At 37.0% G+C, this 27,735-nt stretch overlaps 1 protein-coding gene across 1 annotated transcript in view; it reads left to right on the top strand.

The window, feature by feature from the left end:
- Positions 1-27,735, top strand: part of TNNI3K (TNNI3 interacting kinase) — a 351,856-nt gene that overhangs the window by 11,292 nt on the left and 312,829 nt on the right. Inside the window, exons 3-4 of the mRNA XM_070367853.1 lie at positions 2,712-2,797; positions 3,870-3,967. Of these exons, the coding sequence (XP_070223954.1) occupies positions 2,712-2,797; positions 3,870-3,967 (184 nt within the window). The remainder of the gene's footprint in view (positions 1-2,711; positions 2,798-3,869; positions 3,968-27,735) is intronic.

Raw genomic sequence — 27,735 nt, 5'->3', positions numbered from 1 at the left:
AAACTCGGTTTGAAAACTGTGCTAAAATTCTCTCAAGGGAGAATGGCATTGAAACATGTAAAATATCATGTAAGAAACAAGTTGCCAATCCAGGTTCAATGCACAATACTGGATGCTTGGGGCTAGTGCACTGGGATGACCCAGAGGGATGGTATGGGGAGGGAGGAGGGAGGAGGGTTCAGGATGGGGAACACATGTATACCTGTGTTGGATTCATTTTGATATTTGGCAAAACTAATACAATTATGTAAAGTTTAAAAAAAAAAAAAGATTTAGACTACAAAAGGAAAGTCACATATTCACAGTAAACTTGCTAAAAATCAAAATAATATTTAATAACATATCATGTACCAAATAATGTAGAAAGTACTTAATCTCATTTTCTTCACAATGCAATGTCATATGAATCATTTTAATAATTTTGTAACTGAAGAAAACGAAGCTTGAGGACGTTAAATAACTTGCTCAAATTGGAGGGGAAAAAAATACTACTTAAAAAAACAGAAACAGGATTTCAATCCTGGTGTATATACAAGGCCCATGATCTAAGTACTTATACTGCTGAAATGATTTCTTCCACTTTTAAAACATCAAAACATGGTAGGTATTGCTGCATAATATTAGAGATACACACTGACAAACTAATTTACTCAAGGGTTTATTACTCCAGAGGAACTCTCAAGTTCTATCTTCTTTCAGCATTTGCCATATATTCCATTATAGTTAGCTCACAAGAAAGTACTTTCTCCCATTCTCTCTTAGGCTGAAGATTTTACATAGTTCTTTACACTTAACAGAAGGCTTCCCTCTCCTGCCCCACTCCAATGCTCTGTATTCTGTCTTATATTCTTATTGTATGTTTCCTTTGCTGGATGATGACAGAACCAAGGAAGAAAAGCCAAAGCAGTTCAGAGCAATCTTCAATTGCTACTTATAGTTTTCTTTTCCTTTTTATTATGGACACTGAAAGTGAAAATGTTAGTCTCTCAGTCTTGTCTGACTCTTTAAGATCCCATAGACTGTAGCCTGCCAGGCTCCTCTGTCCATGGAATTCTCCAGGCAAGAATACTGGAGTCATTCATTCTCTTCTCCAGGGCATCTTCCCCACCCAGGGATCAAACCCAGGTCTCCTGCATTGCAGGCAGATTTTTACCATCTGAGCCATCAGGGAAGCCCATTATGGGCACTAATTTCCTACAAATTTTAAAAGAAAAATCCAATCTACCTAGCTTTGAAAGTTGGGCTCCTTGCTACATTAACAATTAGTAAAAATGACTTGGAATTTATTGTACTTCTATGTGTGGCATTCCAAAGTGAGTTGAAGTATGTTTCTCAATATGAGGAAATGTATCTATGGATTTTGCTACTGAGAAGTTGAAGCAAGAAGGCTAAGGGGGTGGAATTCTGGAATATTCTCCTGTCTCTGAAAACAAATCACTGGACTTGCCGTTGCTAATTAAACCATTTTACTGAGATCCTTCACATTCCCTAGAATTAGAGGCTTCTCTTTTTAGCAGCACTCTGGAGAATAGCACGTTTTCTTTTTCTGTTTTAAAATTTCAATAGCTTTTGAAGTTTTTAACTGGGTGCCTTGATAATAATGTTCTGAATTCATAGTACCTTTCAAGTGTACGTACTTTACGAATGATAATAGAAGGCTTATTCACCAAAGACTTTGCTATCTCACTAAAGCTGCTGGAGATTTAAATGGCAGGAGGCAGCCTGGAATTAACCTGGGAGGCCAAAGATGTGATCTCATATCTACTGAAAAAATGTCCTGGCAGTACCAGTGACCTCAAGAGGTCAAGAATTTTAGCTTTACATTTTTTTCAAAGGCTACCTATGGCTCTCTAGGGCCCTCCTGGGGCAATGGTCTTTGTTCAGACAAAGTCAAGGATTTCATTAATTGAATCAGTAACACTACTTCTCTTCTCACCTGGGACTGTATCATAGTACCCTATCAGAGTTTAGACCTTCTTTATCTGTGAAATCTGACCCAGTCAGAGTATAAGAAAATTTTCCTTCAGGCAGAATTTGTAATACATTGGGACTCTATTCCTGTCTCCAGAATCTTATCTAATGCTACTATTTTTTTTTCTTTTTGGAGAGAATTTCTTGAATTTCTCCATAAGTATTATATAAGGTGTTGATTGTAAGAGAAATGAGTTTCCTTTCAAATATCTGTGTTTTCTACTTATTCATAAATTTTAATTCATCAGGGTGCCCTGAGAAGTTCAAATTATACATAGAACATACCTTGTATGAGAATCATTAATTTAAACTTGATCTCTCAAACTTTTAATATTATTTCTCATGATTTTAATTGTTCTTCAGCTAGTTGTTGTTGATCACTAAGTCATGTCTGACTCTTTGCGACCCCGTGGACTGTAGCCCACTGGGGTCCTCTGTCCATGGCAATAATACTGGAGTGGTTTGCCATTACCTTCTCTAGGGGATCTTCCCATCCCAGGGATTGAATTCACATCTGCTGCATTGGCAGGTGGATCCTTTACTGCTGAACCATTAGGGAAGCCCCTCTTCATCTAGAGGTATAATCAAAATTATTTTTTCTAGGTACAGAAGAATCCTATAAAAGACATATTTCTGAATTTGTAGCAACAAGATTCATATTATAATTTTTCAAATGAGAAAATGATAAACTAAAAGCTGAAATTTGTAATCATCTGTAAATTTTTTTTTTTTTTTTTTAGCTCTGATGATGCCTTCAGTAAAGTCAATTTAAATTACCGCACAGAAAATGGTCTGTCTCTGCTTCATTTATGTTGCATTTGTGGAGGTGAGTGCTTGGAACTCAATACTCTGTAAACTAGTTATATGTATACATGGTCAGTGATTTGAGCTGCTTGATAGTCTACGAGAGAATTCTATTCATACTCAGTTTTTTCTTTTGCTTTGCTTCAAGTGAAGAAGTAACTAACTTCTAGACAGATATTCAAATTGATTTAGCTCTAAATTTAAGTTTTATTGTGTTACTACCTTGAATCAGGTATGCTTGGAAAAATTTTTAAAGACGTTTTTTCAGTATCAGGCATGCTAGCCAGGGATTAGGTTAAATTCAGATGCACTTAAAGCATTCCTCAAAACATCATCTAGCAATTGGTTTACAATCTGCAGTAAAATATATAGAAGGTAATAAATGCCAAAGACAAAATCCCAAAGTGAAAATTAGTCAAAGTGAAGACTAAGTGAAATTTGGTTCATAACTTGTTCTGTTCCATTCCTTAATGTATCCCAAGCATCTAGGATGGTCCCTGGCATAAGTAGGTACTCAGTAAATTTACTGAATTGGTAAATGAATACTTTTTTTGTTAATCCAAGCTAGTATGCTTTGGACTCAGTTTTTAAAAGAAAACTAATGTATAAGTATTGACTCTAAATATATCCCATCACCACTCCCCAAGCAACATATCTTCCCAAATGTAAACACACCTTTCCAACCTTAGTCATTTCCTCGATATTTCTCTGATCTAAATAAACTAATGGTGTAGTGATGTTCTGATTTCTATCTAAGCTTTTTCACAAATATTAAATCATTTACTAGGGTGAATGTTTTCATGTTTTTACTTTTTAAAGTACTATTAGAAGAGCACCAAATAAAAAATGTAGCATAAGTTCATTAAAATACACAGCATTGATACAAAGTTTTATAAATGTAGTAGTAAAAATGTTCACTAATAAGTAAGACTGTTGATTAACTGAAAACTTAACAAATGGCCTGCAGAACAGTAGTCTAGCATTTTCATTCATTGGTGTGATGTTTATAATTCCACTACAGATTAACTTAAAGATTTTTAAGTCCTTTAGTCTATCTCCACAATTTGACTTTTCTCAACTTTTTTCTCTCTAAGGCAACAAGTCACATATTAGAACCCTTATGTTAAAAGGTCTCCGCCCATCTCGACTGACAAGAAATGGATTTACAGCCTTGCATTTGGCAGTTTATAAGGTACACAAGTTTTGTATATTAGAACCAAAGATGATGGGCTTTGGTTTTTGTCTGATTTTTCAAAATAGTGATCATGGAAATACGCAGGGTGATGAGAACATTACGTTACCGGATAGAGTTCTAGCTACTTCTTTGTTGGGCAGATATCATCAGAACATATTCACTTTATTGCTTTCCATCTTTATCTCATTTAATTCTCACAAGAACCCTGGGAATAAATTACATTATTATCTCAGGGTTACATGGTTAGCTAGTGGTTAGCCAGAATTTAAGATCTGACAGCCTGGTTTTCTTGCCAGAGCTCCTTCCAAGGAGACCAAGCTGCCTCAATGTAGAAGATGATGAGGCTGCATTTGAGGATGAAAGAAGCACGTTGAAGCTGCATTTTTCTGTGTATTTTCCTAATAAACAAATATCTCTAGGACTCCTTTTAGTTTCTTTCTTTTATCATATTTATGCTTCAGTTGGTTTTTTTTTTTTTTCCTTTGCATCAGACCTTGGTTTTAACATAATTTCAGTACCTTAAAAAAAAAAAAAAGTGGATTGGATAAACTGGGATACTCAGTGTTGGGGTAGATCCTTGAGACTGTCATAAATATGAATTTATTCAACATATAAATTAAACATAAAAGCTCATTTTCTGACTGTAGTAAGCTTCTACTTATTCTGTACTTATTATAAGCTAAATATCTCACTAGGTTTTATATACTTCATTTCTTTAACATTAAAATAACTTAGTGGGTTTCCTGTTAGTACTTATTTTATGGAAAAGGAAATTGAAGATTACAGTTGGATATCTAGACAGAGAAGCCTGGCATGCTGCTGTCCATAGGGTCGCAAAGAGTCAGACCTGACTGAGCGACTGAACAACAACAAATGATTAGTATCAAGTACAGTTGGCTCTTATTGCATATACTGTTCTTTCTCAATGTTGTATGAATCTGTAACAGGATTTTATTTCAGTTTTGTATGTGCAGGTGTGGTAGTGGCTGGGGCAGGGAGTGGAGAGGGGGCAGCTGTTTGCTTGTATCTGGATCACTTTCACTTTGCTTTGCAACCCTCCCCCAACCTTTAGAGAGTTTATCTCAAAGGTGTGGGGGGAGAGAGCTGATATTCCCATGATTCACATTCACATATGTTCTTGTGATTCATTATGCAAATGCTCTAATCTTCATTCTTTTTCAAGCTCAATCAATGCTTAGTCAATTTGTCCAATTCCTTCTGGAAGAGAGTGTCAGTAAGTGCTAAGTTGTCTTTAAAACCAAAATCACCGCAGATGGTGATTGCAGCCATGAAATTAAAAGATGCTTACTCCTTGGGAGGAAAGTTATGACCAACCTAGACAGCATATTAAAAAGCAGAGACATTATTTTGTCAACAAAGGTCCGTCTAGTCAAGGCTATGGTTTTTCCAATGATCATGTATGGATGTGAGAGTTGGATTATAAAGAGGGCTGAGCACAGAAGAATCGATGCTTTTGAACTGTGGTGTTGGAGAAGACTCTTGAGAGTCCCTTGGACTGCAAGGAGATCCAACCAGTCCATCCTAAGGGAAATCGGTCCTGAGTGTTCATTGGAAGGACTGATGTTAAAGCTGAAACTCCAGTATTTTGGCCACCTGATGCGAAGAGCTGACTCACTTGAAAAGACCCTGATGTTGGGAAAGACTGAGGACAGGAGGAGAAGGGGACAACAGAAGATGAGATTGTGGGATGGCATTACTGACTCAATGGACATGGGTTTAGGTGGACTCCAGTAGTTGGTGATGGACAGGGAGGCCTGGCGTGCTCTGGTTCATGGGGTTGCAAAGAGTTGGACATGACTGAGTGACTGAACTGAACTGAACTGAATCATCCTACAGAACTTGAATGAAAACTGAGTTCAGGGTATTGGAAACAGTGTCTGATACCAGCTTTTCTGCTAAATGGCAGGATGTGACAGTAGAAGAGCTCCAAGGAATAGGAAGCTGGAGACGGGCAGTCAAGTCAGTATTGTGCAACGCTGAATCTGACTGTCTGGAAGAGTCTTCTATATTAGTTCATTTTCCTAAGACAGCATGACACAACCACCCAAACAGTTTCTGAATGATTTAGTACTACAATCTTAAGAAAATATATTTCTTCCACCTCTGTTTATGAAACCTAAATTTCCATTTTTAGAGTTTCCCTTGCTCTAGTTTTTCTGTTTTCTTATATTTTGCCAAAGGATATATGGACTACAACTTTTCAATAACAAATTTAAACAAATTTAAAATCTTAGGACACAAGGTAGGCAAAAAATTTTAAGAAGCCATAATAGAATGCCTGATTACTTATTTTTTAACAAAGATAAAAACAAATGAAATTTTCCACTATAAACATGGAAACAATATAAATTAGTTATTCATACTAATGTATTATATGTAGTTCTAATTATATCTTCCCTGGACTACTGCAGTAGGCCTCTGATTCATTTGGGGCTGTAGTTTTCTTCCCCCATATAATTTTTTATTCTATTTTACTATTATTTTAAATAAAATGACTTCTAGACTATTACAAGAAATACTTTATCCAGATGAATTGTTTACATTTTGTCCCATCTCCATCATCAGTCTGTTCTTTCTCTGAATCATTTGAAAATAAATTGAAGACAACATTCCCCATAGCTACTAAAATCTATTGACATCTTTATTTCTGAAGAAAAAGGAAATTCACTTATATAATCACAATAAAGTTATCAAAATCAGAAAATGTAAATTGACACTATACTCTTTATCTAATCTATACTCCAAATTCAAATCTGGTGAGCTATTCCAATACTGTCATTTATAGCTATTAATTTTTTTTATTAGCATTCTGTCCAGAATCATATGTTTCTTGTTTTCTTGTCTCTGTAATCTCCTTTCATCTGAAGGAGTTTCTCTGATTTGCCTTGCCTTTCTTAATCTGAGTATTTTTGATGCGTACAGAACCATAATTGTTATATAGTTCTTTTGATTTTTAGAAATGTTACAATTGAAATTTATTTTATTCTTAATATTCACAAAAAGAATAATTTAATTTTCAAATCATTTTATTGGCCACATTCACTTATACATCCTCCAATGCTGGGCCTGCCTCAGAGCTAAGTATTTTTCACAGGTGAGGGCATGTCTGCTTTCATTAGTAAGAGACGGGAAGATGATTAGCTTTTAAAAGCCATGTGAATAGTTAGATGCCATACTTTTCTTTCTTTGTTTTTGTTTGGTTGTTTTTTTGAAGGAATCAGATTTATTGACATATAATTTGTGTACAATAAAACTCACAATTTTAAGTGTAATAGTTGATGACTTTTGAAAATGTATGTATTCGTGTACATCATTGTTATGATATAGGACTTTTCTATCATACACAAAAGTTCCCTCATACCTTTATGTAATTAATTCCTTCCTCCATGTCACATGGCCTCTGGAAACCACTGATGCCTTTTCTACCCCTACAGTTTCCCCCTTTTTAGGATTTTATATGAATGCAGTCCATTCAGTTTATTTTATTTCATGTATGGTTTATGATAATGTTACTGTTGTGTGATCAGTAATTCATTTCTTTTATTGGAAAGTTATATTCCCTTACAAGGATATACCACAGTTTAACAATCTACCTGTTGAAGGATTTACTGAGAATTGTTTTTAGATTTTGACTATTATAAATAAACCTGCTACTAACATTCATATACAAATATTTGTTTGAACATATGTTTTTATTTCTCTTGCTACAATACCTATTAGCAAAATTGCTGGGTCATATGCACAGGCTTCCACGATGGCTCAGTGGTAGGCAAACTGCCTGCCAGTGCAGGAGATGCAAGAGACTCAGATTTGATCCCTGGGTCAGGAAGATCCCCTAGAGGAGGAAATGACAACCACTCCAGTATTCTTGACTGGGGAATCCCATGGACAGAGGAGCCTGGAAGGCTTCAGTCCATAGGGTCCCAAAGAACTGGACACTACTGAATGACTGAGCACATACACACATAGCTAAGTCATGTTTAATTTTAATAAGATGTCAAACTCCTTACCAAACTGGCTGTATCATTTTCCATTTCCATCAGCCATGTATTAGAATCCTAGTTGTTCCACATTTTTGTCAACATTTGGTATGGTAAATATGTTTTTGTTTTAGCCATTATATTAGATGTATGTTATATTATATCATTATGAATATTTTGAATTTCCCCAGTGACTAATGAAGTTGAAAAGATTTTCATGTGTTTGTCGCTGAAAGGTTTTTTGCTATAGTGTCTGTTCAATTATTTTTCCCCATTTTTAAATTTGGTTTATTGTCTTCTTGACTTGTAAGAGACTTTTATATATCCTGGATATAGATTCTGTGTTGGATATACATTTTGCAAAAAGTTTCTCCTTTTCTATGGCTTGCTTTTTCATTTAACAGTGCCATTTAAAGAGAAAAAAGTAACATGCATTATTTTTTAATTGAGGACTCAAGTTATTACACTGTGATCCTTAATATATCACAGGTACTTTCTCTTAATATTGGCCTGTGCTGTGCTTAGTCACTCAGTCATGTCTGACTCTTTGCGACCCCATGGACTGTAGCCCACCAGACTTCTCTGTCCATGGGGATTGTCCAGGTGAGAATAATGGAGTGGGTTGCCATGCCCTCCTCCAGGGGATCTTCCCAACTCAGGGATTGATTCCAGGTCTTATGCATTGTAGGCAGATTCTTTACCATCTGAGCCACCAGGGAAGCCTATGAATACTGGAGTGGGTAGCCTATCCCTTTTCCAGGGGATCTTCATGACCCAGGAATGAAACCAGGATCTCCTGCATTACAGGCGGATTCTTTATCATCTGACCTACCAAGGAAGCCCTAATATTGGCCTACTTCACTCTAAATGTAACACCCTTTCAATGGTATAGTTCCACGTTATCTTCATTCTTTATACTACTTTTGCTATATGTCTTACATCTATACATGTATAATCTCCAATATGTTGTTAGAATTTTCCTGTTAAGCATTAATATCTTTTAAGAAAGTAAAAGAAGAGAAAATATCTTTGGTTTTGAGTAGATGGGTTATAATAATCCCATGTATGATTTCCTGTGTACAAAGCTTTTTGACCATTGAATTTCTTAAATATGTAAGTTTGTTATCATCAAATTTATAAATTTTGACCATTATTTTTTCAAACATGTGTATTAGATTGTTTGATAAACTTCCAAAGATTACCAAGTCTCTGTTCAGTTTTTTGATCCTCTTTCTCTTTGTTTTCAAATTTTGATTATTGCTGTTTATTTGAATTCAACTTTTAATACCATTTGCCATCTCCCATCTGATATTAATCTACTAAGAATTATTCATTTCAGATGTAATTTTCAGTTCCAGAATTTCCACTTAGTGTTAAAATATAATTTCAAATTCTCTGCTATGATTACACTTCTGTTCATTTATGTTTCCATCAGTTCAGTTCAGTTCAGTAGCTCAGCCATGTCCAACTCTTTGCGACCCCATGGACTGTAGCACGCCAGGATTCCCTGTCCATCACCAACTCCCAGAGCTTGCTCAAACTCATATCCATCGTGTCAGTGATGCCATCCAACCATTTCATCCTCTGGCATCTGCTTCTCCTCCTGCCTTCAATCTTTCCCAGTATCAGGGTCTTTTCCAATCAGTTGGTTCTTTCCATCAGATGGCCAAGTATTGTATTGAAGTTTTGGCTTCAGCATCAGTCCTTCCAATGAATATTCAGGACTGGTTTCCTTTAGGATTGACTGGTTGGATCTCTTTGCAGTCCAAGGAACTCTCAAGAGTCTTCTCTGACACCACAGTTCAAAAGTACTAATTCTTTGGTGCTCAGCTTTCTTTTTTTTTTTTTAAGTTTATTTTATTTTTAAACTTTACAATATTGTATTGGTTCTGCCATATATCAAAATGAATCCACCACAGGCACACACGTGTTCCCCATCCTGAACCCTCCTCCCTCCTCCCTCCTCATACCATCCCTCTGGGTCGTCCCAGCGCACCAGCCCCAAGCATCCAGTATCGTGCATTGAACCTAGACTGCCGACTCATTTCATATACGATATTATACATATTTCAATGCCATTCTCCCAAATCATCTCACTCTCTCCCTCTCCCACAGAGTCCAAAAGACTATTCTATACATCATTGTCTCTTTTGCTGTCTCATATACAGGGTTATTGTTACCATCTTTCTAAATTCCATATATATGCGTTAGTATACTGTATTGGTGTTTTTCCTTCTGGCTTACTTCACTCTGTATAATAGGCTCCAGTTTCATCCACCTCATTAGAACTGATTCAAATATATTCTTTTGAATGGCTGAGTAATACTCCATTGTGTATATGTACCATAGCTTTCTTATCCATTCATCTGCTGATGGATATCTAGGTTGCTTCCATGTCCTGGCTATTATAAATAGTGCTGCGATGAACACTGGGGTACACATGTCTCTTTCCCTTCTGGTTTCCTCAGTGTGTATGCCCAGCAGTGGGATTGCTGGATCATAAGGCAGTTCTATTTCCAGTTTTTTAAGGAATCTCCACACTGTTCTCCATAGTGGCTGTACTAGAGTGTAAGAGGGTTCCCTTTTCTCCACATCCTTTCCAGCATTTATTACTTGTAAACTTTTGGATCGCAGCCATTCTGACTGGCGTGAAATGGTACCTCTTAGTGGTTTTGATTTGCATTTCTCTGATAATGAGTGATGTTGAGCATCTTTTCATGTGTTTGTTAGCCATCTGTATGTCTTCTTTGGGGAAATGTCTGTTTAGTTCTTTGGCCCATTTTTTGATTGGATCATTTATTTTTCTAGAATTGAGCTGTAGGAGTTGCTTATATATTTTTGAGATTAGTTGTTTGTCAGTTGCTTCATTTGCTATTATTTTCTCCCATTCTGAAGGCTGTCTTTTCACCTTGCTTATAGTTTCCTTTGTTGTGCAGAAGCTTTAAGTTTAATTAGGTCCCGTTTGTTTATTTTTTCTTTTATTTCCAATATTCTGGGAGGTGGCTCATAGAGGATCCTGCTGTGATGTATGTCGGAGAGGGTTTTGCCTATGTTCTCCTCTAGGAGTTTTATAGTTTCTGGTCTTACATTTAGATCTTTAATCCATTTTGAGTTTATTTTTGTGTATGGCATTAGAAAGTGGTCTAGTTTCATTCTTTTACAAGTGGTTGAACAGTTTTCCCAGCACCACTTGTTAAAGAGATTGTCTTTAATCCATTGTATGTTCTTGCCTCCTTTGTCAAAGATAAGGTGTCCATATGTGCGTGGTAAGAAACAAGACAAGGGTGCCCACTTTTACCACTACTATTCAACATAGTTTTGGAAGTTTTGGCCACAGCAATGAGCAGAAAAAGAAATAAAAGGAATCCAAATTGGAAAAGAAGAAGTAAAACTCTCACTGTTTGCAGATGACATGATCCTCTACATAGAAAACCCTAAAGACTCCACCAGAAAATTACTAGAACTAATCAATGATTATAGTAAAGTTGCAGGATATAAAATCAACACACAGAAATCCCTTGCATTCCTATACATTAATAATGAGAAAACAGAAAGAGAAATTAAGGAAACAATTCCATTCACCATTGCGATGAAAAGAATAAAATACTTAGGAATATATCTACCTAAAGAAACTAAAGACCTAGATATAGAAAACTATAAAACACTGGTGAAAGAAATCAAAGAGGACAGTAATAGATGGAGAAATATACCGTATTCATGGATTGGAAGAATCAATATAGTGAAAATGAGTATACTACCCAAAGCAATTTATAAATTCAATGCAATCCCTATCAAGCTACCAACGGTATTCTTCACAGAACTAGAACAAATAATTTCACAATTTGTATGGAAATACAAAAAACCTCAAATAGCCAAAGCTATCTTGAGAAAGAAGAATGGAACTGGAGGAATCAACCTGCCTGACTTCAGGCTCTACTACAAAGCCACAGTCATCAAGACAGTATGGTACTGGCACAAAGACAGAAATACAGATCAATGGAACAAAACAGAAAGCCCAGAGATAAATTCAGCTTTCTTTATAGTCCAAAATCACAACCATACATGACTACTGGAGAAACCACAACTTTGACAAGACAGACCTCTGTTGGCAATGTCTCTGCTTTTTAATATGCTGTCTAGGTTGGTAATAGCTCTTCTTCCAAGGAGTAAGTGTCTTTTAATTGCATGGCTGCAGTCACCATCTGCAGTGATTTTGGAGCTCCCCAAAATAAGTCTCTCACTGTTTCCATTGTTTCCCCATCTATTTTCCATGAAGTGAGGGGACTGGATGCCATGATCTTAGTTTTCTGAATGTTGAGTTTTAAGCCAACTTTTTCACTCTCCTCTTTCACTTTCATCAAGAGGCTCTTCAGTTCTTCTCTTTCTGCCATAAGGATGGTGTCAACTGCGTATCTGAGTATTGATATTTCTCCCAATAATCGTAATTCCAGCTTGTGCTTCATCCAGCCCAGAGTTTCTCATGATGTACTCTGCATAGAAGTTAAATAAGCAGGGTGACAATATACAGCCTTGATGTACTCCTTTCGCGATTTGGGAAATATGTTTCCATATTTTCATTTAAATTCTTGAGCTTTTCATTAATGGCTGTTTTAAATGCTTTATATATTTTTTCTAATACCTGGATTAAGGCAGTGTTTGTTCTATTTAATACTTTTCTGTTGACTACATATTGCATTTTTTGTTTTCCTTACATACCAATTTTTATTGCATGTTAGACATGTGATTGTTGCAAGAAATCTTCATTATGCCATTTTCCCTTAAAAATGTTGAGTTTGTTTTGTTTTTTGGCAGTTAGTTTATATTGGTGGATTCATGTTTTATAGTTAGTCTTGATTTGAGAATGACCTATGAATATGGTCCTTATTTCTAAGGCCTGGATTTGTAGTATCTCACCTGAATGCCCAAGATACTCGATAACATCTCACCATTCTGACTGACTGAAACTCTAAAATCTCCTTGAACTATCATAACCTCTGATTTGCTTACCATTCACCTTTTGGCCATAAATCAAGTGATGATTCCTACATCCCAGAATCTTTCTCTGTAGCCCAACTAAAGAACCTATATTGAATCTCCATGCAGACTTCTACAGTCCTCTGTCTGTGCAACTTCTTTTTCTGTTCAGTTTCCCTGTTCCTCAAATTACAGCCATTTTATAACCTTTGAACTCACTCACTCATGTTCAGTCATGTCCAACTCTGCAACCTTATGGACTGTACCCCACCAGGGTCCTCTATCCTTGGAATTTTCCAGGAAAAAATACTGAGTTCAGTTCAGTTCAGTCGCTCAGTTGTGTCCGACTTTTTACGACCCCATGAATCGCAGCACGCCAGGCCTCCCTGTCCATCACCATCTCCCGGAGTTCACCCAGACTCACGTCCATCGAGTCAGTGATGCCATCCAGCCATCTCATCCTCTGTCGTCCCCTTCTCCTCCTGCCCCCAATCCCTCCCAGCATCAGAGTCTTTTCCAATGAGTCAACTCTTCGCATGAGGTGGCCAAAGTACTGGACTTTCAGCTTTAGCATCATTCCTTCCAAAGAAATCCCAGGGCTGATCTCCTTCAGAATGGACTGGTTGGATCTCCTTGCAGTCCAAGGAACTCTCAAAAGTCTTCTCCAACACCACAGTTCAAAGGCATCAATTCTTTGGCGCTCAGCCTTCTTCACAGTCCAACTCTGACATCCATACATGACCACGGGAAAAACCATAGCCTTGACTAGACGAACCTCTGTTGGCAAAGTAATGTCTCTGCTTTTGAATATGCTATCTAGGTTGGTCATAACTTTCCTTCCAAGGAGTAAGCGTCTTTTAATTTCATGGCTGCAGTCACCATCTGCAGTGATTTTGGAGCCCAGAAAAATAAGGTCTGACACTGTTTCCACTGTTTCCCCATCTATTTCCCATGAAGTGATGGGAACAGATGCCATGATCTTCGTTTTCTGAATGTTGAGCTTTAAGCCAACTTTTTCATTCTCCTCTTTCACTTTCATCAAGAGGCTTTTTAGTTCCTCTTTGCTTTCTGCCATAAGGGTGATATCATCTGCATATCTGAGATTATTGATATTTCTCCCGACAATCTTGATTCCAGCTTGTGCTTCTTCCAGCCCAGTGTTTCTCATGATGTACTCTGCATATAAGTTAAATAAGCAGGGTGACAATATACAGCCTTGACGTACTCCTTTTCCTATTTGGAACCAGTCTGTTGTTCCATGTCCAGTTCTAACTGTTGCTTCCTGACCTGCATACAAATTTCTCAAGAGGCAGGTCAGGTGGTCTGGTATTCCCATCTCTTTCAGAATTTGCCACAGTTTATTGTGATCCACACAGTCAAAGGCTTTGGCATAGTCAATAAAACAGAAGTAGATGTTTTTTTGGAACTCTCTTGCTTTTTCCATGATCCAGTGGATATTGGCAATTTGATCTCTGGTTCCTCTGCCTTTTCTAAAACCAGCCTGAACATCAGGAAGTTCATGGTTCACATATTGCTGAAGCCTGACTTGGAGAATTTTGAGCATTACTTTACTAGCATGTGAGATGTGTGTGGTAGTTTGAGCATTCTTTGGCATTGCCTTTCTTTGGGAATGGAATGGAAACTGACCTTTTCCAGTCCTGTGGCCACTGCTGAGTTTTCCAAATTTGCTGGCATATTGAGTGCAGCACTTTCACAGCATCATCTTTCAGGATTTGAAATAGCTCAACTGCAATTCCATCACCTCCACTAGCTTTGTTCGTAGTGATGCTTTCTAAGGCCCACTTGACTTCACATTCCAGGATGTCTGGCTCTAGGTGAGTGATCACACCATCATTATTATCTGGGTCATGAAGATCTTTTTTGTAGAGTTCTTCTGTGTATTCTTGCCACCTTTTCTTAATATCTTCTGCTTCTGTTAGGTCCATACCATTTCTGTCCTTTATTGTGCCCATCTTTGCATTAAACGTTCCCTTGGTATCTGCGCGGGTGCAGTAGGGACTAGAGGAGCTATCCCACGTTGAAGGTCAGGAAGGGTGGCGATGAGGAGATACCCCTCATCCAAGGTAAGGAGCAGAGGCTGCACTTTTCTGGAGTAGCCATGAAGAGACACCCCACGCCCAAGGTAAGAGAACCCCAAGTAAGACAGTAGGTGTTGCAAGAGGGCATCAGAGGGCAGACACACTGAAACCATACTCACAGGAAACTAGTCAATCTAATCACACTAGGACCACAACCTTGTCTAACTCAATGAAACTAAGCCATGCTTGTGGGGCAACCCAAGATGGGCAGGTCATGGTGGAGAGATCTGACAGAATGTGGTCGACTAGAGAAGGGAATGGCAAACCACTTCAGTATTCTTGCCTTGAGAACCCCATGAACAGTATGAAAAGGCAAAATGATAGGATACTGAAAGAGGAACTCCCCGGTCAGTAGGTGCCCAATATGCTACAGGAGATCAGTGGAGAAATAACTCCAGAAAGAATGAAGGGATGGAGCCAAAGTAAAAAGAATACCCAGCTGTGGATGTGACTGGTGATAGAAGCAAGTTCTGATGCTGTAAAGAGCAATATTGCATAGGAACCTGGAATGTCAGGTCCATGAATCAAGGCAAATTGGAAGTGGTCAAACAAGAGATGGCAAGAGTGAATGTCGACATTCTAGGAATCAGCGAGCTAAGATGGACTGGAATGGGTGAATTTAACTCAGATGACCATTATATCTACTACTATATCTACTACTGCGGGCAGGAATCCCTTAGAAGAAATGGAGTAGCCATCATGGTCAACAAAAGAGTCCGAAATGCAGTACTTGGATGCAATCTCAAAAACGACAGAATGATCTCTGTTCGTTTCCAAGGCAAACCATTCAATATCACAGTAGTCCAAGTCTATGCCCCAACCAGTTATGCTGAAGAAGCTGAAGTTGAACGGTTCTATGAAGACCTACAAGACCTTTTAGAACTAACAGCCAAAAAAGATGTCCTTTTCATTATAGGGGACTGGAATGCAAAAGTAGGAAGTCAAGAAACACCTGGAGTAACAGGCAAATTTGGCCTTGGAATATGGAATGAAGCAGGGCAAAGACTAATAGAGTTTTGCCAAGAGAACGCACTGGTCATAGCAAACACCCTCTTGCAACAACACAAGAGAAGACTCTACACAAGGACATCACTGGATGGTCAGTACCGAAATCAGATTGATTATACTCTTTGCAACCAAAGATGGAGAAACTCTATACAGTCAGCAAAAACAAGACTGGGAGCCGACTGTGGCTCAGATCATGAACTCCTTATTGCCAAATTCAGACTGAAATTAAAGAAAGTAGGGAAAACCATTCAAGTATGACCCAAATCAAATCCCTTATTATTATACAGTAGAAGTGACAAACATATTCAAAGGATTAGATCTGATGGCCACCCATTGCCTGTATAATAAAATTCAAACTCCTAAATTAGATATTCAAGATCCCTTAGTTCAGCATTTTTCAGATTTCAATTTCCAGACTTTTTTCTTACATTCTCTGAGCTTCCAAAATTAATGGCTTTCAAATTTAATGGGGGTACCTACAGGTTTAAAATGAATATTTCCCTCTCCACATCACCATAATCTAATTTGGTACATCTAAAATGGGCTGAGAATATAATTTTATTTAGTAAAGAGTTAAAGCAGTTTTGATGCAAGCAGTCAAAGGCTACATGTTGAGGATTATAGTTCAAGTCTTGCAACTCAAATTGTGGTCAGAGAATCAGCTGTATCTGCCTCAAATGAGATTTGGGGGAATGAAGAATACTACTCCCTATTCAGCCAGAATGTGCTTTTTTTAAAGAAAAGAAAAATCCCACATAACAGGTTTGTGAGCTAAGGTTTGAAAAACACTATTTTAGATTACTCCATTCTTTAGATTATGTACTTTCATACTTCTGTTTTTATTGTTGTTATTTCTTCTGCTTGATATCTTTTTTAAATTTCTTTTCCTGATATAAAAGTATTATTTGTTTAAAACCATAAAATTGAGCCTTCTTAAACTTTCTCGAACAGATGTTACTGTATTCTCTTTTGGGTTTCAGTTACAAATTCGTGTTTATTTATTTATTTTTAAATCACGGCTCTTGTAATTATTAATTTGTTTATTTCACATGTGAACTTTGAGCACTGGTCTTTTTGTTTGTTTCCTCAATGTATACAAACTGTAAAAGATCCTTGATAAATACTTTTGAGGAATGAATGGGTACTCAAACATTAGTACAAACACTGCTTGATATTTATTTATTCAATAATGTACCTTAATAAATACTTCCAGCTTAAAAGCTACACTATTCTTCTTAATATATCAGTTCTGAGACTTAACAGTGCATATCCCAGACAAATTGCCCTCTTCCTCTGTATCTCTGAAATGGCGGAAATATAATTTCTGATTTCATTGAGTGGTTTACAGCTTAAAAAAGGAAAAACCATGTGCGGTATGACATGCAGAAAAATACCTAGTACATAGTAAGTATTTAATAGAAAGCTAATTATTATTGTTGAACTTTTATTTCATAAAACATTTATTAGAGATGTACTATGTCATTCATACTGTTCAGGGGTTCTCAAGGCAAGAATACTGAAGTGGTTTGCCCTTCCCTTCTCCAATGAACCACGTTTCGTCTGCCTCGTGAGAAATCTGTATGCAAGTCAAGAAGCAACAGTTACAACTGGACATGGAACAACAGACTGGTTCCAGATCTGTCTGGAAAGGAGTATGACAAGGCTGTATATTGACACCCTACTTATTTAACTTATGTGCAGAGTACATCATGTGAAATGCCAGACTGGATGAAGCACAAACTGGAATCAAGATTGCCGGGAGAAATATCAATAACCTCAGATACGCAGATGACACCATCCTTATGGCAGAAAGCGAAGAAGAACTAAAGAACCTCTTGATGAAAGTGAAAGAGGAGAGTGAAAAAGTTGGCTGAAAACTCAACATTCAGAAAACTAAGATCATGGCATCCAGTCCCCTCACTTTATGGAAAATAGATGGGGAAACAATGGAAACAGTGAGAGACTTATTTTGGGGAGCTCCAAAATCACTGCAGATGGTGACTGCAGCCATGAAATTAAAATATGCTTGCTCCTTGGAAGAAGAGCTATGACCAACCTAGACTGCATATTAAAAAGCAAAGACATTACTTTACCAACAGAGGTCTGTCTGGTCAAAGTTGTGGTTTTTCCAGTAGTCATGTATGGTTGTGAGAGTTGGATTATAAAGAAATCTGAGCACTGAAGAATTGATGCTTTTGAACTGTGATGTATTTTCATCACACTTAAACCTTTAATAATTCATATCTTTTGTGAAGATATATTCAGAATCATTTCAACAAAAGCCATGAAAGTATGAACTTTCATGAGCAGTTATTATCATAGAATTAGGTCAGATTTGGGGTCAGTACATTAATATGAATATATAAACATAATTGTAAGGATATGGTATGTACTAACATTTCTACATATTTATACCATTTTGTACTCATTGCAATTACATAAGATAGATACAAGAGGCTTGCACATGAAAGGCACAATTTTTCTAGTAGAAAGGTGATTGGCAGTGGATGGTAACATATCTTACCCAGGAGACCTAAGTTCAAATTCCAGATTGGTTTTGATTTAAATGCACATTTAAAGAAAACATTCTATATTATGGTGTGCCAGTTTAGTTCTTGGGTAGCAGACCTGAAAATGATTTGGAAATACAAAGAATTTATGAGGAAGTGACATTTTAAAACGAAAAAGAAGGGAGGCGGTCCCAAGATGGCAGAGGAATAGGATGGGGAAATCACTTTCTCCCCCACAAATTCATCAAAAGAACATTTGAACGCTGAGTAAATTCCACAAAACAACTTCTGAATGCTGGCAGAGGACATCAGGCACCCAGAAAAGCAGTCCACTGTTTTCAAAAGGAGATGGAAAAGTCTTGAGGCTACTGTAAGAATAAGACTGAAAACCAGAGGCAGGAGGCTTAAGTCCAAATCCTAAGAACACCAGAGAACTCCTGACTCCAGGGAACATTAATCAACAGGAACTCATCAAATGCCTCCATACCTACACTGAAACCAAGCACCACCCAAGGGCCAACAAGTTCCAGAGCAAGGCATACCATGCAAATTATCCACCAACGCAGGAACATAGCCCTGAGCTTCAATATACAGGCTGCCCAAAGTCACTCCAAAGCCACTGACATCTCATAACTCATTACTGGACACTTCATTGCACTCCAGAGAGAAGAAATCCAGCTCCACCCACCAGAACCCTGACACAAGCTTCCCTAACCAGGAAACCTTGACAAGCCACCTGTCCAACCCCACCCACAGCAAGGAAACTCCACAATATAGAGAACTTCACAAACTGCCAGAATATTGAAAGGCCACCCAAAACACAGCAATATAAACAAGATGAAGAGGCAGAGAAACACCCAGCAGATAAAGGAACAGGATAAATGGCCACCAAACCAAACAAAAGAGGAAGAAATAGGGAATCTACCTGATGAAGAATTCCGAACAATGATTGTGAAAATGATCCAAAATCTTGAAAACAAAACGGAGGTACAGATAAATAGCCTGGAGACAAGGATTGAGAAGATGCAAGAAAGGTTTAACAAGGACCTAAAAGAAATAAAAAAGAGTCACTATATAATGAATAATGCAATAAATTAGATCAAAAACACTCTGGAGGGAACCAACAGTAGAATAACAGAGGCAGAAGATAGGATAAGTGAGGTAGAAGATAGAATGGTAGAAATAAATGAAACAGAGTAGAAAAAGAAACGTGAATTAAAAGAAATGAGGACAATCTCAAGACCTCTGGGACAATGTTAAACTCCCCAACATTAGAATCATAGGAGTCCCAGAAGAAGAAGACAAAAAGAAAGACCATGAGAAAATACTTGAGGAGATAATAGTTGAAAAGTTCCCTAAATGGGGAAGGAAATAAACACCCAAGTCCAAGAAACCGAGAGAGTCCCAAACAGGGTAAACCCAAGGCAAAACACCCCAAGACACATATTAATCAAATTAACAAATATCAAACACAAAGAACAAATATTAAAAGCAGCAAGGAAAAAAACAAAAAGCAGCAAGGGAAAAACAACAAATAACACACAAGGGGATTCCCATAAGGATAACAGCTGATCTTTCAGTAGAAATTCTTCAGGCCAGGAGGAAATGGCAGGACATACTTAAAATCATGAAAGAAAATAACCTACAGGCCAGATTACTGTACCCAGCAAGGATCTCATTCAGATATGAAGGAGAAATCAAAAGCTTTACAGACAAGCAAAAGCTGAGAGAATTCAGCATCACCAAACCAGCTCTTCAACAAATGCTAAAGGATCTTCTCTAGACAGAAAACACAAAAAGGGTGTATAAACTTGAAACCAAAACAATAAAGTAAATGGCAATGGGATCATACTTATCAATAATTACCTTGAATGTAAATGGGTTGAATGCCCCAACAAAAAGACAAAGACTGGCTGAATGGATGCAAAACCAAGAACCCTATATATGTTGTCTACAAGAGACCCACCTCAAAACATACGGACTGAAAGTAAAGGGCTGGAAAAAGATATTCCACGCAAATAGAGACCAAAAGAAAGCAGGAGTAGCAACACTCATATCAGATAAAACAGACTTTAAAACAAAGGATGTGAAAAGAGACAAAGAAGGACACTACATAATGATCAAAGGATCAATCCAAGAAGAAGATATAACAATTATAAATATATATGCACCCAACATAGGAGCACCACAATATGTAAGGCAAATGCAAACAAGTATGAAAGGGGAAATTAACAATAACACAATAATAGTGGGAGACTTTAATACCCCATTCACACCTATGGATAGATCAACTAAACAGAAAATTAAGAAGGAAACACAAACTTTAAATGATACAATAGGCCAGTTAGACCTAATTGATATCTATAGGGACATTTCACCCCAAAACAATGAATTGCACCTTTTTTATCAAGCACACATGGAATCTTCTCCAGGATAGATCACATCCTGGGCCATAAATCTAGCCTTGGTAAATTCAAAAAAATTGAAACCATTCCAAGCATCTTTTCTGATCACAATGCATTAAGATTAGATCTCAATTACAGGAGAAAAACTATTAAAAATTCCAACAATGGACTCTGAACAACATACTGCTGAATAACCAACAAATCACAGAAGTCAAAAAAGAAATCAAAATTTTCATAGAAAGGAATGAAAATGAAAACACAACACCCCAAAACCTGTGGGATACTATAAAAGCAGTGCTAAGGGGAAGGTTCATAACAATACAGGCATACGTCAAGAAACAAGAAAAAAGTCAAATAAATAACCTAACTCCATATCGAAAAGCAACTAGAAAAAAAGAAATGAAGAACCCCAGGGTTAGTAGAAAGAAATAAATCTTAAAAATTAGGGCAGAAATAAATGCAAAAGAAACAAAAAAGACCATAGCAAAAATTGACAAAGCCAAAAGCTGGTTCTTTGAGAGGATAAATAAAATTGACAAACCATTAGCCAGACTCATCAAGAAACAAAGGGAGAAAAATCAATAAAGTTAGAAATGAAAATGGAGAAATCACATCAGTCAACGCAGAAATACAAAGGATTATAAGAGACTACTATCAGCAATTATATGCCAATAAAATGGACAACGTGGAAGAAATGGACAAATTCTTAGAAAAGTACAACTTCCCAGAACTTAACCAGGAAGAAATAGAAAATCTTAACAGACCCATCACAAGCACAGAAATTGAAACTGCAATCAGAAATCTTCAAGCAAACAAAAGCCCAGGTCCAGACGGCTTCACAGGTGAATTCTACCAAAAATTTAGAGAATAGCTAACACCTATCCAACTCAAAGTCTTCCAGAAAATTGCAGAGGAAGGTAAACTTCCAAACTCATTCTATGAAGCCACCATCATCCTAATACCAAAACCTGACAAAGATGCCACAAAAAAAGAAAACTACAGGCCAATATCACTGATAAATATAGATGCAAAAATCCTTAACAAAATTCTAGCAATAAGAATCCAACAACACATTAAAAAGATCATACATCATGACCAAGTGGGCTTCATCCCAGGGATATAAGGATTCTTCAGTATCCACAAATCAATCAAGGTAATACACCATATTAACAAATTGAAAAATAAAAACCATATGATTATCTCAATAGATGCAGAGAAAGCCTTTGACAAAATTCAACATCCATTTATGATAAAAACTCTCCAGAAAGCAGGAATAGAAGGAACATACCTCAACATAATAAAAGCTATATATGACAAACCCACAGCAAACATTATCCTCAATGGTGAAAAATTGAAAGCATTTCCGCTAAAGTCAGGAACAAGACAAGGGTGCCCACTCTCACCACTACTATTCAACATAGTTTTGGAAGTTTTGGCCACAGCAAAAAGAGCAGAAAAAGAAATAAAAGGAATCCAAATTGGAAAAGAAGAAGTAAAACTCTCACTGTTTGCAGATGACATGATCCTCTACATAGAAAACCCTAAAGACTCCACCAGAAAATTACTAGAGCTAATCAATGAATATAGTAAAGTTGCAGGATATAAAATCAACACACAAAAATCCCTTGCATTCCTATACACTAATAATGAGAAAACAGAAAGAGAAATTAAGGAAACAATTCCATTCACCATTGCAACAAAAAGAATAAAAATAAAATACTTAGGAATATATCTACCTAAAGAAACTAAAGACCTATATATAGAAAACTATAAAACACTGGTGAAAGAAATCAAAGAGGACACTAATAGATGGAGAAATATACCGTGTTCATGGATCAGAAGAATCAATATAGTGAAAATGAGTATACTACCCAAAACAATTTATAGATTCAATGCAACCTCTATCAAGCTACCAATGGTATTTTCCACACAACTAGAACAAATAATTTCACAATTTGTATGGAAATACAAAAAACCTCAAATAGCCAAAGCAATCTTGAGAAAGAAAACTGGAACTGGAGGAATCAACCTGCCTGACTTCAGGCTCTACTACAAAGCCACAGTCATCAAGACAGTATGATACTGGCACAAAGACAGAAATATAGATCAATGGAACAAAACAGAAAGCCCAGAGATAAATCCATGCACCTATGGACACCTTATCTTCGACAATGGAGGCAAGAATATACAATGGAGAAAAGACAATCTCTTTAACAAGTGGTGCTGGGAAAACTGTTCAACCACTTGTAAAAGAATGAAGCTAGAATACTTTCTAACACCATACACAAAAATAAACTCAAAATGGATTAAAGATCTATATGTAAGACCAGAAACTATAAAACTCCTAGAGGAGAACATAGGCAAAACCCTCTCCGACATACATCACAGCAGGATCCTCTATGACCCATCTCCCAGAATATTGGAAATAAAAGCAAAAATAAACAAATGGGACCTAATTAAACTTAAAAGCTTCTGCACAACAAAGGAAACTATAAGCAAGGTGAAAAGACAGCCTTTAGAATGGGAGAAAATAATAGCAAATGAAGCAACTGACAAAGAATTAATCTCAAAAATATACAAGCAACTCCTGTAGCTCAATTCCAGAAAAATAAACGACCCAATCAAAAAATAGGCCAACAAACTAAACAGACATCTCTCCAAAGAAGACATACAGATGGCTAACAAACACATGAAAAGATGCTCAACATCACTCATTATCAGAGAAATGCAAATCAAAACCACAATGAGGTACCATTTCACGCCAGTCAGAATGGCTGCGATCCGAAAGTCTACAAGCAATAAATGCTGGAGAGGGTGTGGAGAAAAGGGAACCCTCTTGCCCTGTTGGTGGGGATGCAAACTAGTACAGCCACTATGGAGAATAGTGTGGAGATTCCTTAAAAAACTGAAAACAGAACTGCCATATGACCCAGCAATCCCACTTCTGGGCGTATGCACTGAGGAAACCAGAATTGAAAGAGACACATGTACCCCAATATTCATCGCAGCACTGTTTATAATAGCCAGGACATGGAAGCAACCTAGATGTCCATCAGCAGACGAATGGATAAGAAAGTAGTGCTACATATACACAGTGAAGTATTACTCAGCCATTAAAAAGAATACATTTGAATCAGTTCTAATGATGTGGATGAAACTTGAACCTATTATACAGAGAGAGTGAAGTAAGCCAGAAAGCGAAACACCAATGCAGTATACTAACACACATATATGGAATTTAGAAAGATGGTAATGATAACCCTGTATGCGAGACAGCAAAAGAGACACAGATGTATAGAACAGTCTTTTGGACTCTGTGGGAGAGGGCAAGGGTGGTATGATTTGGGAGAATGACATCGAAACATGTATATTATCATATGTGAAATGAATCGCCAGTCCAGGTTTGATGCATAATACAGAATGCTCAGGGCTGGTGCACTGAGATGACCCAGAGGGATGATATGGGGAGGAAGGTGATAGGGGGGTTCAGGATGGCGAACGCATGTACACCCATGGTGGATTCATGTCAATGTATGGCAAAACCAATACAATTAGCCTCCAATTAAATAAATTTATGCTAAAAACAAACAAATGAAAAAAAATTAAAAAAATATAATGAAAATGATTAGGCTTCCACCTACTAAATCTGAAACTCTGGTGGTAGAGCCAAGCCAATTGTGTTTTACTAAGCCCTCAGTGCATCTGACGCACACTCAAATTTGATAACTACTGTCTTAGCCCAGGGAATAGCAATGATTGAAGCCGTATTGCTCTTATAACTGTATAACTTAAACAAGTTAATAAAACCTCTTTGAGCAATGTTTTTTTTTTTTTCCCCTCAGTGATAATTCTATATGGCACCATTATGGCATTCAGAGATACTAGCAAGGTTCTTTTTTTTCCTTACTAAAAGCAAAGGGCAGATTTGGAGAATTAGAGTTGTCAAGTGATAAAGTGTTGAAGTAGACTCTAAAATCATCAAGAAAATGTTGGATTATATTCTGAATGTTTTATTTTAAAAGATAGAGAAAGGATGAAATTGCTAAGAGAGTAGATCTGAAAAGTTCTCATCACAGACACGAAAGAAGATAACTATGTGGGGATGAATGTTAACTAGACTTATTATGGTAATCATTTTCCAATATATAGATATGTCAAATCATTAGGCTGTACATCTAAAGGTAATGTTATATGTCATTTATATCTTAATAAAAAATAAAAGTGACAAATGAAAGCAAAAAATTAAAAAAATTAAAGGAAAAAGAAGGTAGGATTGGTCTGGAGGCACTTTCAGACCACAGTGCAGACTTTCTGGAATCTCTACCAGCCCAGTGGGATCTCCAGAGAAAACTTTGGCCTAGGAGTGTCTCATTTAGTGGAAATGGCTAGGCTCTTTTACTACCACCTTTCTCAGTCATTGACTTGGGGCCACCTTGAAAAAAATCATAATCTCAGCTCAAACGCTGCAGAGAATCCTGAAATAGCTAGCTGAGGGAGGCTGCCAGCTAACCACCCTCGTGGTGTAATCTTTTTGAAGGGGGATCTGAGTGGTACATCTCTGCATCTGCCAGGCATTGGGAATATGCTCCTGATTTTATATTAAATGAAAAAGAGATTACTTACCTCTATATGTAATATGAGTTTAATTGTGTACCTAATAATTGATAATAAAAATTATGTTTCAAACATTATGATAAATTTATTACATTATTTGATTTAATCCACACAACTCTTATGAGATTTGTACTGTTATTAACATCATTTTTCAGGAAAAAATTTATCCAGAGCTCAAGAGGTAAAGAAATGCAGGAAGTGGCCTTCAGTATGCAAGCACAGGTTTGTTTGCTGTACTAGTCTGTGCTCTATTTAGTTTTATGGAGGTACATATATAGGAAAAGAATGAAAGAAAATAAATACACACATAAATGGTGATAGTGATTATATGGTAGGTTTGTTGTTGCTTAGTTCCTAAGTTGTGTCCAACTCTTTTGTGACCCCATTGACTGTGGCCTGCCAGGCTCCTTTGTCCATGGGATTTCCCAGGCAAGAATACTGGCATGGGGTGCTTGTTCCTTCTCCAGAGGATCTTCTTGACCCAGGAACCAGACCCATGTCTCCTGCATTGACTGGTGGATTCTTTACCACTGAGCCATCGAGGAAGCCTATATGGCAGGATGCAGGTTATTAAAATTTTTATTCCTTTATTTTCTACATTTTTTACCGTGAGATACTTTGGTTATCTATTGAGGCATAACAAACTACCCCAAACTTATTTTTATCATTCAGCGATCATTTCAGAAATTCAGACAAGATATAGTGGTGATGGCTTGATGCTGCTCCACCATGTGTAGGGCCTTAGCTGAAAAGACATGAATGACTAGGAGTTACTCCATCAACTGAGGAATTGGAATCCTCTGGAGATTTCACATGTCTGGTGCCTGGGATGGGATGACTATAAGGCTAGTCTTAAGTGGGTCATTTGATTGAAGAACCTTTATATGCTGTGTACATTCTCATGTGGCCTTGGATTCTGTACAGCATGGCTGCCTCAAGTTAGACTTCTTAAATGGTAGCTCAGAGCTTCAAGAGCAAATTTTCCAGAAAACACGGAGAAAGCTATGTGGTTTTCTATGACCTAGCCTTGGAAGAAATGTAGCTCATTTCTGCCATACTCTTTTGATCACAATCCACCCAGATATGAGGGGAAGGAATACAGATTTCACATCTAAATGGAAAGATTGTAAATGAATGCTTACTATATTTAATTAATAAAACATCCAGAAGATATGGGGCTTCCCAGGTGGCACTAGTGGTAAAGAACCCACATGCCAATGCAGGAGAAGCAAAAGACACGAGTTCTATCTCTGGGTTGGAAAGATCCCCTAGAGAAGGAAATGACAACCCACTCCAGTATTCTTGCCTGGAGAATTCTAGTACAGAGAAGCCTGGTGGGCTACAGTCCATAGTGTCACAAAGAGTCAGACACAGTTGAAGTAACTTAGCATGCACGCACCAGAGGACATATTTGCATAGTCAGAAAAAAGTAAAATTTAGATATTAAACAGTCCCAGTTTAATTTTTATTATGGAATAGATTTGGCAAAAACGTGTGTGTGTGTGTGTGTATTTTTAATTTATGTAATTTGGTAGTAGAGAATCTGAGCTGTCTCATACTAATACCTACATTTTCTGGATTTATCTATAATAATTGTAGGGTTAATAAAAGGCAAGATAGAAGATCCTGTATTCGAGTTTTGTGCATAGGAAAATGTTGAAGTTGCTACCACTATAAAAAATTTTCATCGGTTTAATAAATCTTCAAAGGTCTATTGTACCCTTAATTCTGTTTTTCACACAAGGATTTTCCTTTGTTTAAAATCATAAGCATTTCACACATGAAAGTGTTACAGAGGCTTATTTATCACATAACTTTAGAATGCTTCTATGTATCCCACTAAATAATAATGATGTAAATTTGGCTGAAAGGGAAAACCTAAGGGAAAGCCTGTCAGTTCCCCAGAATAATATTCCCAAACCACATCTTGAGTCTTTCTTTTAAAACACTTGCCCTCAGACACTTTTTATATATTACAGAATACAAGCAGGAAGTGAGGTCAGCTTTATAATATTTAAAATTTGCCTGATATTTTTATTTTCTATGAATTTCCTTTCTAGGATATGTGCACCAGATTGCTGAATTTTTAAATTATTCCATCAGGAAACAATATTCCTGTAGAGTAGGGGAGAAATGTTTGGCATGTGTCAATTA

This window comes from Bos mutus, chromosome 3 (genome assembly GCF_027580195.1).
Source record: "Bos mutus isolate GX-2022 chromosome 3, NWIPB_WYAK_1.1, whole genome shotgun sequence".
NCBI lineage: Eukaryota > Metazoa > Chordata > Mammalia > Artiodactyla > Bovidae > Bos > Bos mutus.
Note: the sequence above shows the minus strand (reverse complement) of the source record. Positions and strands in the feature narration are given on the sequence as shown.